This window comes from Echinops telfairi, unplaced genomic scaffold (assembly GCF_000313985.2).
Source record: "Echinops telfairi isolate 266 unplaced genomic scaffold, ASM31398v2 ScPeMD7_7469;HRSCAF=8507_0, whole genome shotgun sequence".
Lineage (NCBI taxonomy): Eukaryota > Metazoa > Chordata > Mammalia > Afrosoricida > Tenrecidae > Echinops > Echinops telfairi.
The window spans coordinates 37353360-37368759 of NW_022111372.1; the positions used below are offsets into that span (position 1 = coordinate 37353360).

The window sequence follows — 15400 nt, forward strand, 5'->3', positions numbered from 1 at the left end:
CAGAACCGCGTCGCGGGCTTGTGACGTCACGCCGCGCGCGTCGGGCGCAGGTGACGTCTGCTGGTGGTCGGGTGGCGAGCGTTCTCTGCCGCTGTCGCCAGGCGTTCTTTGCCGAGGTCGCCATGGTGTCGGGCGTTCAGCTCCCGCCCGAGATCCAGCTCGCACAGCGACTGGCGGGCAACGAGAAGGTGACCCGGGACCGGGCGGTGAGGAAGCTCCGGAAATACATCACGGCCCGGACTCAGCGGGACGCAGGTCACTCAGGTGGCGGGACGGGTTGCGCCGCGGGGTCGCGAGTGATCGAGGGAGGGGCGGTAGCTGGGGCGCTGCAAGCCGCGTGGGGTCTCACGTGGCAGGGCGGGCCGGACGCGGCCGGCGGGCCTCCCTTCCATTCGCCCCGCCCACTGCCACTCGCCTTCTACCACCCACAGGCGAGCGCTCGGTGCTGCATGCGCTCCTCTCGGGTTGCAGCCACCTTTTGGCTCTTCTGTAACGCCCCTCTCACTGGTTCTTCTGCCCCCCTCGGTTAATCAGATTCCCAGTCCCCAAAAAGGCCAGCTGTTAGCCTTGGGCTGCCAACTTCAGGGTCGATGGTTCAAACCTGCCAATCGCACCATGGTAGAAAAAAACGAAGCTATCCGCTATCTAGCCTGGGAAACCCCATGTCCTGTTTGCTGTCTCAGTCGAACCAAGTCGATGGCAGTGAGTTGTTGTTTTGGCTTAATTTGTAGGGAAGCACAAGGCTGGCGGGTTTGAACTCGTTGGTGCAGAAGACCTGGCTGGCCCGATTCCCTCCCAGGCAGTGGCCCTCCAGCGCAGCCACCACCCCTCGCTCAGTAAAGGCTGCTGCCCTGAATGTGGACCAGGTTTCAGTGGAGCTTTCAGACTGAGAAAGACCTGGAATCCTAATGATAATAAGCCGGTGATCCCCACGCAGTGGATCCCAACGGACCAATCCACAGCCCAGCATGGGATGGCAGGGGCACCCGGTAGCGTTTAGTCCTGCTGTGCATACGGCTGTTCAGAACTGGGGGCCGACTAGACTAGATAGCAGCCAACTCTGACTGCTTGTCACATGAGCGATTTCATGCCTCACTTCCTTATTGGCCAGGAGGAATATGTGGTTTCTTTGAAAATCGGAGGTGTTCACACGTCCAGTGGGAAGGGTGCATTAGTGCTTGGGAATGGACTAGTGCAGCTCAACCATCAGACGCGTGCCCCTCTGAATCTGCTAAGTGTGGCCCCGACCTGCTGCTGCATGGTCGCTTCTCAAAGGTGCGCACTGACTGACTGAGGTGCCTAGAGAAATCCCGGCAGCCACCGAACCAGCAGTTCTGGGTTAGGCTTGCTTGGGGGTGGGGGGGGGTGGGGGGCTCTACTCTGCAGTGGGATCTCCAGCAATAAGACATTCAGGCAGCCACACTTCCCCAGCTTCGTCCGTGGGACTCAAAGGCTGGTGTGTTGAGCCTGGACGTCGTGGTTTGTGTTGCAGGGGGTTTCACGCACGACGAGCTGCTGAAGGTGTGGAAAGGTCTGTTCTACTGCATGTGGATGCAGGACAAGCCGCTCCTCCAGGTGAGAGTGCGGGAGGCAGGAGAAGACGGTCCAGAGCAGGGGGACAGTTGGGCATGCATGTGACCCCACCTTAATGTGGCTAAAGAGCCAGGTGAGGTTTCATGGCTTCAGTGCTTTTGTCCTTTGTGGCCCCTCTGGCCTGTGTTAGAGTGGATCCACCACTTGGCTGGCACCACAGCACCAGGCAGTAGGCGGTACTGGTAAACACACAGGCCATATGTAGTTTGTGCCTGTCGGCCCGCAGAGGAGCACTGAAAAAGTGGAAGCCGAGGACTGGAAGCCTTGTCTCCTAAGACAATGTGTCTCTGACTACATGCTGAGACCGTGGTTCTCCAAGCGTGAAGTGTTGGCCGTGGTACAGCATCGTCTGGGTGGTGAAGATGGGCTTCTTTAAAGTGCAGATGCCCGGCTCTGGCCCATACCATCTAAACTAGAAACTCCCGGAGGGGGGCTCTGGAATCTTGTCCATTCTCCCACAGGCAAGAGGCCATGAGTGTTTGATGGCGCAGTGGGTGACTCCGCAGCTGGTCAGGGCCAGAGTCCCCAGGCTCACTGCTGCTGCTCCCCCTCCTCCTGCCTGATCCCCCTCCTCAGGACTCAGGCTCCGGACAGGCCATGGAGGCAGGTACCACGCTGGCTGTTCACCTCTGTTACCAGCCGGGGTGAAGCTTCTTGGGCTGACAGACCGGGGGCATTGTGCTCTCTGTGACGCTGGCTGTGCAGGCAGCCTAAAGCAGGTGTCTCTGTCAACGTGGGGGCACGTTTTCCCAGGACTGAGCTTTTCCATTGTCTCCCGCACAGGAGGAATTGGGAAGGACCATCGCCCAGCTTATCCATGCCTTTCAGAACGCCGAGGCACGTGAGTACTTTCTGCCATGTTTGCGCTCATTCCTAGAGCTTCCCGACAACAGAGCTTTGCTCTTCTGAAATCGTGCTGAGTCATCGTCACGAGCAGGGGGGGAGAGTGGTAGGCAGCCCACTCGGGAGTTTGTCTACAGTAGGAGCTCATGTGCTCCTGAGGCTTGACTCACCACTCCAAGAGCTGACCCTCGTGTCTAAAGGGCCGCTGCCTTACACTCTGAATAGCACACAAAAAGCCAGTGTACAGTGGCCATGCGCGATGATTGTGTTTCAAAAACACAATGCCGGATGACGTTCCTGCAGTTCATTTCTCAGAACTATTTATTGTTTTTTACCTTGAACAAGACCAGTAGTTCCCTGACCCTGCATGCTTGTTGGAGTCATCGGGGCGCCTCCAGAACACTGAGGTCTAGATGTTGGTCCAGCCACATCCGTCTCTGGGGACAAGGCCTGAGCCCCAGCATCTTAAACCGCTCTCTCCTTTAAGGGTGGGGGAGGCAGCCAGGCCAGTGCCTGGCGGAGCCCTCACTGAGTCAGTGGGCATTAGTCCCATGATAGAGGCAAGCCGGCACATAGGTGAGTGCACGGGAGTCAGAATGGCCATGGGCTCCAGTTGAGGGAGCCCCTCGGGGAGATGGCTGGCACGGTGGCAGCCGCAGTGGGCTCGGGCCCGAGAGCAGGTGTGAGGGTGGCACAGCGGCAGGCAGGGCTTCGCGCTGTTGCTGGCCGATTATGCACACACAGCTGGACCCTTCTCGGAGTTATCGACCCTAAATTGTGCTTTCTGAGAACGTAGAGTCTTTCCAGTGTTCAGCCAAGTGCCAGGTCCCGAGCATTCCCTCAGCAGCAGGGGTGGCTTAGCGAGCACAGGCCCATGCCTCTCGGGGCTGCTGGACAGACCCTTTGCCAGCTACGAAGCCCTACAGTGGGCAGAGACGCCCTCGTGGGTGGTGTGTTGTTGTGGGGCATTCATGCCGGTTTTTTTCCCCCACATGTCTGCTGGGCAGGTTCTCTGAATAGCCTGTGTGCATTTCTGTGGTGGGGTCAGCACCCACAGCATGGTCTGCTACTCTGGGAGGCAGCACGGCTGGGGAATAAGGTGTCAGGAGCCCGGGGCTGGGGCCAAGCCTCTTGTGCCACTCTGTGCACTCACACTGCTCCTGCTGTGGAGCCAGGGAGGTCAGAGCTCACCCATGTCGCAGCGCTGTCCTTGCTGAGCTCGCTAGCCCTGGTAGGTAGCTCCACTTCCTAGCCCTGTACACTCTGGACTGGGGAGACCCGGGGCTGTACACCAGGTTCCTTCTGCTCTGGCCTGTGGCCTGCGGTCGGCGTCTCCCGGCATTCATTGGCCCCTTTTTCCCTAGAGCACCTGTTCATCCAGACGTTTTGGCAGACCATGAACCGGGAGTGGATTGGGATCGACAGGCTGCGCCTGGACAAGTACTATCTGGTAAGCTGTTGCCTGCGACTCCTCCAGCTCCCTCATTCTGAGCGTCCACCTTCCTGGTGCTGCCAGTGGAGCCGAGTGGGCAGGACCCTGGGCTCTTTGTAACCGTGGTTTGGCCTCTGACCTTAGAGGTTGAGGCTCCAGAGGTGTGATCCCATAGGGGCTGAGGAAGGGACATGTTTATTGGGGCACAGTGACCTTTGATCCTGTAGTGCTTGCCCCCTCTGTGAAGCATACTGCGGGGGCCCTGTTCTCTCTCCTATCCTTGAGCATGAACACAAACTCAGAGAACCCCACGCTGTCTAGTCGATTCCCACACTTAGCCACCTTACATAGGGTTTAGTTCCCAGAATGGCCTCACCGGTCTCCTGTGGAGCAGCAGGTGGGTTTGCACTGCCCACTTTGAGGTCAGCAGTGTGCCAGGGCTATGTGAGGTCGGTGAGGGCTCCAGTTTGGTAGGCACAGTAGTTTGTTCTCTTCCATATTGTCGTGAGAGTGGTGTTTACTGTGGCCAGCGGTTGCTACGGGGCCGCACAGCAGTGCCTTGTCCTGCCCTCACTGTGGACAGCGCTGTAGTTGATTCCTTGATCTGCCTGTCTGACTCAGCCTCCAGCTCAGACCTGGGCTGTGGTTACGTGGGCACCAGGAGTGTGCCTCCCAGCGTGGACACCGAGTAGTCAGCTTAAGGAGGAAGGCCGAAGTGACTGAGGGCCTGGGGTGGGAGAGGGCGGGGCCAGGCCTGCGCTCTTCCTTAATCCACACTCGCAGCACGAGTCTTGAGGAGCAGTCAGCGCCCTCTGCCTGAGCAGAGCTGCCGGCCCTGTGTGCAGTGGAGTCTGTTGCTTTTACGGTCAGTTTCCTCCCTGTGTGACCAGACCCGGGTGGCTCTAGAGAACGTGATGGGGAACTGGCAGCCCGGGCTCTCGGAGCCTCCCTGGAGGGCTCCTCTGGTATGTGTTCCTGCGCAGGGCGGGGAAAGCACTTCAGACTGTTTCAAGGGGAGGGGAGGCTTGATTTGACTCTTAAAAAAAAAAAGCTTTATTGGGACATAATCCACATATCGTGCAATTCAGTAGTTAAAGTATACCAAGAAAAGTTCTATCGTCATCACCACAATCAATTTTAGAAGGTTTTTTTCATTCTTATACTCATTGTTATTAGCTCCCCATGTCCTCCCGGCCTCCCTGCCATACCCCCAAGAAACCTCCAATCCAGTGTCTGTCTCTAGATTGGCCCATCCTGGATTTCGATACCGAAAACCCCAGAAACAGAGACCCAAACCTAACAGCAAAGTAGAGAAACACCTCACTTGAAAAGAAAGCAGAAAATGGTGAAAACTAGAACAACTTCAAAATGGGTCACAAAGGAGCTCAAATGATAAGGTGTCACAGTTTAACATAGCTTCATCTACCCTAATCCCCTCTCCAGTGCTCTCCTCATGACAGCAAGGCTGTTCACACCCGGGTCCATGGTCAGAGTCCAGCCAGAGTCTTGACCCACCTCTGTTTCCCATTCGCTTTTTTTTTTTTTTTAACTTTTAAATGGGTCAAGTGGGGGATCATATAAGATGTTACATATTAACCTAACTATATCTACTATAGTCATCTCTACAAGACTATGATAATAAGGCTGTTCATACCCCTTGGCTATGGTTAGAGGGGATTCACTGGAGGCTTAGTCTGTGTGTAGAACCAGCAAATGGACTTTGGGCTCTATCATATATAGCCTTCTGCAAACTGGGTGTTCACAATTGAAGCTCTTATTCCATTCCCTCCTTTGGATTTGGAGTTTATTATTTACAATCTTTGAATCACACTGGCAGGTTTGTTTCTTCCATGTGGGCTTAGTTGATGCCTCCTGGATGGCTGCTTGTTTTAAGACCCCAGACTCTATTCTTTCTGATAGCTGGGCACCATCTAGTTCCTTCACCACACTTTACAATAGTGCTCAGTGCTCTTCAGGAGGGTGGGTATCAAGCATGGCCGTGTCGTTGAACTAAATGTTAGGGTTAGAGTTAGATTGGGGCTAGAATTAAGTACGATTTCAGGTTCTGGTTTAACTTTGAGGCTGAGGGAGAGCCTTCGTTGCATGACAAGGGGCCACAGAGGCAATAAAATGGGTCCAGAAAGCTTCTGGCTGGGCCAGGGGCTCCGACTTTGATTAGGCAGTCTGAGCTCCCTGGGGCGGGGCAGTCCAGGCTGGGGCTCATGGTGCTGCGACGCAGCCCGTGGGCCTGGCTTCCTGCTGCTCTCAGAAAGCTGGGCAGCTGAACTTGGAAGCACAGTGTGTTTTCCAGGCAGAGGCTGCCATCATGCCTGCCATCATGGTGTCAGCCCAGCCAGCTCTCTGGAGGGCCACTCAGGGCACGCAGAGGTGACAGGCTCTGGCTGTGTGTCCAGGCATGCCCGTACTTAGGGGGCCAGGGGCTTGAGGGGGCCTGGATCATGCTGCTAACTTCTCTCCCTTTGTGTCGTTTGCAGCTCATGCGGATGGTCCTGAACGAGTCCCTGAGGGCCCTGCAGATGCGTGATTGGGAGGAAAGGTCAGTGCCTTGGGTCAGGCTGCGGCTCATGGCCACACACTCACCTATCGCTTACCCAGAGGCAGGGACCAGGCCTTCTCTTCCAACTCTTTGTCATAAAGACGGACATTAGTGAAAAAAACAAAACAAGGACATTAGAGAAGGACCGTCCCACCCCCATCATCCCCAATGGCGTTTGTTTTCCTCTTAAACTTTCTATTGTGAATTCGGTGAATGGTTACAGTCACCATTCATACACAGGACACGTTTAGATGCCAGCTTCACGTCCTCGTGCAAGCTACACCACTAGCTTCCAGCCCGGGACATTTCGGGGCTTCATCCGGCCTCCTTGCTCCCAAAGGCTGAGAGTCCATGAAGTGCAATTTGTTTGTAAGCGTTTACTTAGAATCGAGGTGGACGCCCCCCCCCATCCCGTGGCGTGGTGCTGCTGCCTCCCCTCCTCTCCTGCATGCATGTGTGTGCGTGCACACGTGCATGACCCGAGTGACCTCGTGAGAAAGGCAGGTGACTCGGGCGGCCTTTTTTCCTGACCATACAACCCCAGCACCCCATCCCTGCCATGTGCGACATGCTCTTTTATTTTGGCAGTTGAGAGAGTGAGCACTTAGCTTAGGAAGAACATATTTTGAATTGACTTGTCCTTCAATGATAAAGTGTACATTAAATCCTCCTTATGTCGCCACCTCCCCCAGCCCCCCCCCCCCCCGCCACTGCACATATGTGTGAATACTAGAACTCCTATGCACTGTCCAAGTAGCTCTCGGACTAGAGAGTGAAGTTTGCGGCCCAAGCTTGTAAGGCCTCCCTGGGCTTCTGGATCACCGTGTTGACACTTTTGCTCTGGCCCCTAAACCCCCTGTCAGCTAAGAGGAGCCAGCAGAAGGGACTGCAGTCACCTAACATTGTGGGTCTACGCTCGGAATGCTGGGCTTCACATGGGGCCCGCCTAGGGCAGCAGTGGCAATGATTGGCCTGTGTTACTCTGAGCCCCTGCGGCTCCTGCCCATGGCATTGCCGCAGCCAGTGGCCCCACCCTGACCTACAGGAAGTCACTGTCCAGGTGGTTGTGTGTTAGTTACCCTGTATGTGTGTCTCCATCGTCACTGTGACTCGTGACTCAGTGCTAAGGTCACCTGAGGGACATCCTGGTGCACCACTGCTGCTGGACGCTTCCCCCTCTTGCGCAGGCGCATGCACAGGCACACATGAGGGCTTTATTGTGTCCGACAGTGGCCAAGTCAACCCGGCGCTTGCAGTAGGCTGCTGACCCCAGTATCATCCTCTGGGCCCCAGAGCTGCCCTTGTCTGCCAGCTCTCAAAGCCCCATGCTGTACAGGGAGCCCCTATCCAGGGAGCAGATCTGTGAGCTCGGGACTGTGTTGCCTATGGCAGCACCCAGGTTTGGCGGGGTGGGGGGGGGTTCTTGGGAGCTGTGTCCCATCTGCCTGCTGTACTGGCCTTGTCTCTCCTCAGTCACAGTGCCCAGCTATTGAAGCTGCTGATGACCGAGATCCTGCACCCGGACAGCCAGGCCCCCCATGGGGTGAAGAACCACTTCACCGAGATATTCCTGGAGGAGTTGGCCAAAGTGGGCGCAAAGCAGGTAAGGGGGTGGGGCAGTGCCAGGTGGCCACAGGCTTGTCACTGGTGTACCTCGGGGTTGGGCTGGGGAGCGAACCCACAGAGCCAGGGCCGGGCGACAGGCCCTCTCCTGGTGTGCGTCACAGGAGCCCAAGCTCTTCTTCCTGTGCCCGCAGCTGACTGCGGACCAGAACCTCAAGTTCATCGACCCCTTCTGCAAAATTGCTGCCCGGACCAAGAAGTAAGTAGCGAGTGCTTCTCCTAGGCTGACCCCTCTCCACCCAGGTCTTTGGCGGGATGGCCTTCTGAGACCGCCGTCCGCAGAGATGGAATAACCTAGCAAGGCCGCTGGGCTGGAGGGGCAGGCCCCGGCCAGGCCCGGGCACATCTGCCTGCCTGCCTGCCTGCCTCTTCTGTCTGAGATTCATTCTAATGACTGCCTGCTCTCTGCCCTTCCACCCTCCAGCACCCGCGATTTACACAGCATCACTCGGGGGATCTTTGAGACCATTGTGGAGCAGGCCCCGTTTGCCATTGAAGAGCTAATGAACGAGCTGGACGAGCAAGAAGGGGAGCCGGAGGTGGCCGAGCTGTCGGATGATGGTGGCTTGTTGGAGGAGAGTGACTTGGAGGAGGAGGAGGAGGCAGGTGTGCCGACTAGGAAACTGACTGAAGTTCAGCGGAGAGGTGAGGCTCCACCCAGGAAACGGGCCTGCCCCCCTACCTGGCTAAGCCGGTGTAGCCCTGTTCCTGCTCTTGGCCCCAAATCTGTTCTCAGCCTAGCAGGAAGGCCAGCTTTAAACCATGCCCTGGGTCCTAACTCCTCCCATTCCCCTCTGTGCTTCCCTTGGCCCCTCTCACACCCCCACCCCCTTTGCCCAGTTGCTCCCCTGGCTGGGTGTGCTCCTGCCCCTGGGGCTTCTCCACACGGGTCTGCCCTGCTCTCCCCTCTCCTCAGCCTCAGCTCATTGCCACTCTCAGGGTCGGCCAACTCCACTGCTTCCTGTACGTGCACAGCTTGCTGCTCTGATGCGGCTGCTCAGCTGGGTGACAGCACAGGACCCTGTCGCTGTCCTTGCCTGTCTTTCCTTGACAGACTCCTGGGAGCTTCCTCCCCCATGGGCCTGACCCAGGCCCACCCCACAGCTGCACCTGGCTGCTGCTTCTGGGCAGTCCTCCCTCCCTCCTGACCCAGTCTTCAAGAGGGCCTGGCTGACATGCCTTTTCTCTGCTCCCCCAGCCCCCAGTACCTGCCCGTCAGTCCTAGCCACCTTGCAGTGTGCCCCTACTTTGATGACGCTGGGAGTCCTGGTCCCCCACCCCGGGGCTGGCCTGGGTGTGGGTCTTGGGGCTGGCTTACGGGTTCTGTCTGTCCCAGGATCCCTGCAGAAGTCTGAGGAGGGCGAGGACGAGGACGGTGCTGGCTCTGTGCTGCAGGTTGGTGGGCTGGGGAGGGGCAGCCCCACGGGAGGGCGGTGGGCTGCTAGCTCGGAGACACTAGCCCGAAGGACAGGCTGGCTGAGGGGTAGGGCCCCGGGCAGACAGACCTGCGCTCCACTGCTTTCAGCCCTTTCCCTCAGGCACCTCCCCTCCAGACCCACTCAGGTCAGCCTGTCACAAGCTGCCCTCTTCTGGGCAGTAAGGAAGGGGGTGGGCCCCAAGTAGTACTTGCCCCTCAGGTAGCAACGTAGGCAAACTAGGACGGGCGGGGTCTGTCTGGTTGACGGTTGGTTCCCGCCCTGTGGCCTCAAGTGCCGGGTTCCTGAAGGCCAGCACTGCTTCCGTACCAGAAGACACGCATTGGACTTCTAAGACGTGGACCCAAAGCGGTCTCCTAGCATATCCCACCCCGCCCAACTCACTGCCATCAAGTCGATGCCGAGTCTTGGCGACTCGCTAGAACTGCTCCTCTGAGCCCCGAGTCGAAGCTTTGTCTTTCTCCCACGGCATGCCCGGTGGCTTCCCACTTCTGCCCTTGCGGCTAGCCCTCCGGTGCGGTACCACTGCCCACCAGCAGCATATTCGCAGTTCTTAAGTACTGGTGTTTGGGTGGGGTGTAAACTCAGCATGTGAGGCTGCCTTCTTGGTGGGCACCGCTGGTGGGCAGCGCTGCCTGGTCTCCAGTGGGCAGAGCCCAGTGCAGGCTGGGAGGGGTACTGGTCATCGGTCACCGGTGGAAGTGACTGTCTGGTGACCTGTGTGATATCTCCGTCGAAACAGTTTGACTATGAGGCGGTTGCTAACAGACTCTTCGAAATGGCCAGTCGCCAGAAAACCCCTTCTCTGAACAGGAAGCGTCTCTACAAAGTGGTCCGCAAGTAAGCATTTTCCAGAAGGTGCAGGCCCTGCCCTCATTGGCTGCCCCAGTCCCAGACTGAGGCTCAAGGAGGTCTGGGAGCTGCCCCTGGGGTTGGACTTGGGATTTGAGCACCTTGTGGCGGGAAGCCATGGAACTGCATGCTGAGTGTGTGAGTGAGTGAGTGTATTGGGCGGTTTCCGAGCCTGACGGTGCTGATGATGCCTTTTCTTTCCCTGCAGGCTGCAGGCCCTCTCTGCAGGTGAGCACTAGGTGTGGGTGCCGAGTGGGAAACTGGTATCTTGAGGGTGGAGGGTCCCAGGACTGCTTCCCAGGCCCCAGTGCTCTCTGAAGAGGCCTCGTGGGGCAGGCCCAGGGCCCCGTGTGGGCAGTAGTTGGGTGAGGACACAGTGTGTCAGGAGACGCACGGGTCCTGCTGCTTCTCTGCTGAAGAGGCGTGTGCAGCTGGGTGTCCACCCTGCCCCTGCCCCCGGGGTGACCCTGGATGTGAGGGCTGGGTTTGCTGAGTGGTTGGGGGCTCCTCAGACGGGTCGTCTTCTCGGGGCACTGTCCCACGAGGTGGGTGCCCCAGACCTCCATCAGGTTTCCTGCTATTTGGTCAGGACGTGTGTGGTTTGCAGTGAATGTTCCTAGCTCCACTACCTAGATGCCACCGTTCCCTCTGTGGTGCCCATCTCTGAGTCCCTCCCATCCTCATGGGGTTCAGAGTAAGCTGCACACCTCAGCGCCCTGGGCACCTCGTGCGCGCCCTCCCCCTCCCCAGCAGTGTGTGCAGCTTGTTGGCAGGGACCCACCCAAGTCCTGATGCCCATGTGCTGCCCCAGCCCCACCCCCCATGGGACGGAGACCCTGTCCATGCCCACTACCCAGAGGCCCCTCCCCAGGAAAGGTGTGTGTGTGTGGGGGGGGGTTCCCCATGCCCAGGGCCCGGCTTCTCCAGGTATCGAGGGCCGGTGTGTGGGAGTACGGCTCTGACCTGCTGGTTTCCGCTGTGGGGTGTCGGATTGAGGGCATGATGGAAGAGGACTTTCTTGTGGGAGGGCAGCTTGCCTGGTGCCATGGAAACCTTGATGTCCTGTGTGTGTGCCCCAGGCATCTTCCCTGAGGATGACGTCCCTGAGAAGGTCTATGCCTACCGGCATGAAGGGAGACTGGAGAGGCAGAGGAAGAAGCGCTTGCTGAAATCGCAGGTGAAGAAGAAAGGTATGTCCCGCGGGCTTGGCATGCGGGAGTACTCAGTGACTGAGCCCCCCGCTGTCCTGGCTCCCTGTGGCACCCTGCCCTGGTCCCTTACACTGTTGCCTGCATGGGCTGTGTCCTGCTGCCTTAGGCCTGGGGGAGCATGGGCCTCTGCCCCAGCCTCCCCACGGCTCCCACTGTCTGCGGACACTGGCTGTCCAGTCCACGCGGCCATTGCCAGTCAGTGGCCTCTGTATCTAGCCCTGTGTGTCCCTGATGCGAGCCCCTGCCACCTGGTCCCTGTCCTCTTCTCTGCTGTTCTCAGGCGGGTGGCCGTCCTTGCCCCTCTTTGGCCATGTGAGTGGTTGAGAGAGGATTGGCCATTCGTGTGCTTGTTCACTAGGCTGTGCCCTCCACAGACCCTCTGCCACCCAGTGCTGCCTCGGTGACCCTCAGGAATGGGAATGCGGGGCTGCCGGAGGCTGCTTTAGGGGAGGGTGGGGGTGGAGCAGCAAGAGCTGGCTTCCCCAAGTGTGACCCTTCCCATGTTCCCCCTGCTCTGGGTGGCTCCCTCCGAGGGGCTCCGGGACCACCTCCCCCTCAGGCAGCCCGCTCAGCAGTGCCATGAGAGCCTCGTCTTCTGCTCTCTGCGTGGCACCTGGCCTGTGGGCACTGGCACTGGACTGTGTGCACCCGTGCCCTGCTCTCTGCCCTCCCTTCTCCAGCTGTCCTCGTGGGAGTCTTTTCCCCCAGCCCACCTCCTGTGTGCAGAGCCAGAGCCAGTAGGGATTTTGCACCTGCGCATGCCACTCGCTCACCACGTGCTCCCCGTGCTGTTTTCCTAGGGAAGGGCGGGAAAGAGGAGAGTCCCGCTCCGGGCTCCAGAACTGAGAGGAGGAAGACGCGGAGGAGGGGCCGGAGGAGTAACCCTGACGTGCAGCCTGAGGGAGCCCCTGGGGGTCAGCGAGCTCGCAGCAGGAAGAGGGGGAAGCCCAGTGCCAGGACCACAGAGGCGGCCAGCGTTGTTTCCCCGGAACCAAAGAAGAAGAAGCAACGGGTGCATGAGAGCCAGGAGTGACGCCTGCCTGACAGGCTCCAGGCTGAGTGCACTGAGCCCCAGGTGGTACTTGAACTTACTGGGACAGGAAGGGTCGGGCCCAGAGGGATTGCAGCCGCATAGGGGCCCGCCCATGCCTTGGAAACCCTTGCTTTCCCTGATAGAGCCACAGGCCACAGACTGAAGTTCTCTGTAGGGAACGGTTATGTGCCAGGGGGGTGGGGTACTCACACAATGAAGTGACACGCAGCTCTCGGTAGTGAAGGTGAGTTCTGGCGTGTGTGGAGAAGGCTCTGGGGAGGGTGAGGACGGGGGCCGGCTCCTGAGCAGGCTTAGGTAATGCCTTACCCATGGTTTTGTGGAAATAAGTATGCTTCTGTGGTGGCCTAGTGGTTATGCTTGGGGGCCAATTCACTAGGTCTGCAGTTCAAAACTAGCAGCTGCTCCACAGGAGGAAGACAGGACTTTCTACTCCCATAAAGCGCTGGAGTCTTGGAAAGTACCCTGGCCTAGAGGGCTGCTGTGAATGAGTTTGGTTTTGGAGTTTCTGTGTCTAAAAACCATCAGGAAGAGTCCCCAGGCTTGGACGGTTACCTGGGCAGGGCCGTGCTCGCTTTCTGCTTCGTGAGCTTGTGTTTACATTTTTGTTTTTTAATAAAAATTTACTTTTTCAGTAGCGTTAACATTTATTATGACCCAGCGGCACAGAGTGACGGGCCCAGGGGAGAGGTTTAGAACTGAGCCACCGGGTAGTCAGTGGTAAGCTTTCTGGTAGCCACGTGGAAAAGAGCCAACCAACGAATGATGTGGAACACCCCGTCTGTCCCAAGTATTGTAATGTGCAATAATGGAAGACGTGTCAGGCCTTTCCTTATTTCCACACTTACGTCTTTGAAATCCAGCCCACCCCACCTCCGGGTCTTACACACAATCCATATGTAGACCTTAAACTGACTGTTGATGCCACATTATTCCACATAGAATTGAAGACGTACCGATCAGTAAATGAGCATCTGTTTTCTAACCGGAATGAGAAATCCATCCCTCAGTCTCGCTCGCGCGCGTTTCAGGGCTTGTGTTGATGTACAGGTGTGGATTAGAACACACTCCTGTTGGCCACGACCAGAGGGTCCCCAGGCCATAGTGGGCAGATCAGAAAGGCTTCTCCTGGTCCAGTACATGCCACTAGCAGCCCTGGGAGGAGCCCAGGTGCCTTCCTGGGGCCAAGGTCTGGGTGAACGCAGCCATCGTCCTCATCTGTGCATTCATTGTGTTTGCAGGTTGCCAGTGTGTCTCATTAGGGGGCCACCTCGGACGGCCCAGCCACTTGGGCTTTGATGGGGGCAGTGCTGTGCGTGTGAAACCCTGGGACTTGGGAAGATGAGGTTTCAGTCGGAAGCCTGGAACAGGCAGGAGGGACACCTGAGGGATAGTTGGGATATGAGGTGCCAGGCCCTGCCCATGAGGGGCACTGTCAGGCATGGGGAGTCAGGACCCATTGTACCCATGCTAGGACAGGCCTGGAACCAGCCCCCTCTGGCTCTGCTTTATGGGACCCCGAGAAGTCCCTGTCTCATCAGGGGTGGGGCCCAGCCCAGTGCTGTCCAGTTCTCGGGTCATGATGCCCTGGGGAAGGTATGCAGTATCTTGTGTGTTCCCCCCCCCGGCCCCCCCAATCTCCTCCACCCCTCATGCCCCGGTGTACAGGAACCTGCTGCCCGTGTCTGTCGTGCAGATGACAGGAGGCTGGGGCTTGGAGGGGCAGGAATGGACATTATAGCCTGGCCCTCATGCCCCATCATGGCTACCTGGTACAGGACACTGGAGTAACCAGGCAGTGTCCCTAAATTGGATTTCCTCTCGGTGGTCCAGGTTCTCATAGAAAGATGTAACTGCTTCACACCACCATCACACCCTGACCCGACGGCCTCCACTTTACCCTCACTGCCCCCTGCACAGCTGGTGTGGCCGACCTCTGTTCCAGACACAGCTGGCTCTGCCCCAAGGGAGGGAGGCCTTTCCTCCCTAGTCAGCCCCCATGTCTGCTCCTGTCCCCAGTGTGGCTCTGGGCCACCTCCTTTCCTGGTGTGTCATTCCCTCCCCCATCTCACTAACTGTCCTGAGCTCGCTGCAGCCCTGGCAGGCTCGGCCTCTCCTGCAAGTGGCGCCCTCTCTTGTATCCAGTACAAAGGCACCCTCTGTCTGCTCACAGAGGTGCTGTCTGCCAGCTGCCTCTCCTCTTCGTGGTTGATCAGACGCTTGTGGGGAGGTGTTGGTAATAGCCAGGATATTCATTATTCATGGTTCCTGGGTCAGTGTGGCTCCCGGCTTCCTGTCTCAGCCCGGACTGCAGTCCACTCCTGTCCCTTGTTCAGCTCTCGGGTTGCCCCAGTTCATCCAGCAAGAGGCCTTTCCAGCTGGCCTCTGTTCTACTGTCTGCCCTTCCGTCCAGCAGCATGTCCTTGTTTGGGGCTTCTCTTGTCCTCTTGCTGCCCCAGGCTGGGGTCAGCCCCATCTCCCAGGAGCCCTGCTTCCTCCTAACAGAGGGCACGTGTAGTGCATTGGATCAATTTTACGTGCCCTTTCTAGCCGTGCTAGGCTGGGTTTCACTTATAAAGGTATATAGAGAGATTTAAGTAAGGAAAAGTGACTCCCACAGTTGTAGGAGTGGGTAAGCCCGACGTGGTTCAAGTCCATGGGTCAGATGATAAGCTGGAGGGTCTTCCACAGCCACGCAGCTTCAGGGGCCATGGACTCGGGTAAAGGAAGATGAAGCAGGACATCCAGAGGCTGGTGGGTGTCAGCAGGTCAGGCTTGTGGCCGCAGAGTCAAATGAACCAA

General features: G+C 57.9%; 1 protein-coding gene across 2 annotated transcripts; it reads left to right on the forward strand.

Annotated features, from left to right (window-relative positions):
- The first annotated feature begins 77 nt into the window (after window positions 1-77).
- Window positions 78-13232, forward strand: RRP1 (ribosomal RNA processing 1). Of its 2 annotated transcripts, XM_045284934.1 has the most exons (14): window positions 78-255; window positions 732-989; window positions 1493-1575; window positions 2377-2434; window positions 3801-3886; window positions 6364-6425; window positions 7899-8028; window positions 8183-8247; window positions 8473-8693; window positions 9385-9443; window positions 10227-10324; window positions 10545-10564; window positions 11416-11526; window positions 12348-13232. In XM_045284934.1, the coding sequence occupies exons 1-14, from the start codon at window positions 123-125 to the stop codon at window positions 12578-12580; spliced, it is 1617 nt and encodes a 538-aa protein (XP_045140869.1). In that variant the 5' UTR covers window positions 78-122; the 3' UTR covers window positions 12581-13232. The 2 variants fall into 2 exon arrangements, with proteins under 2 accessions (XP_045140869.1, XP_012860789.1); XM_013005335.2 differs by lacking the exon at window positions 732-989.
- The last annotated feature ends 2168 nt before the right edge of the window (window positions 13233-15400 follow it).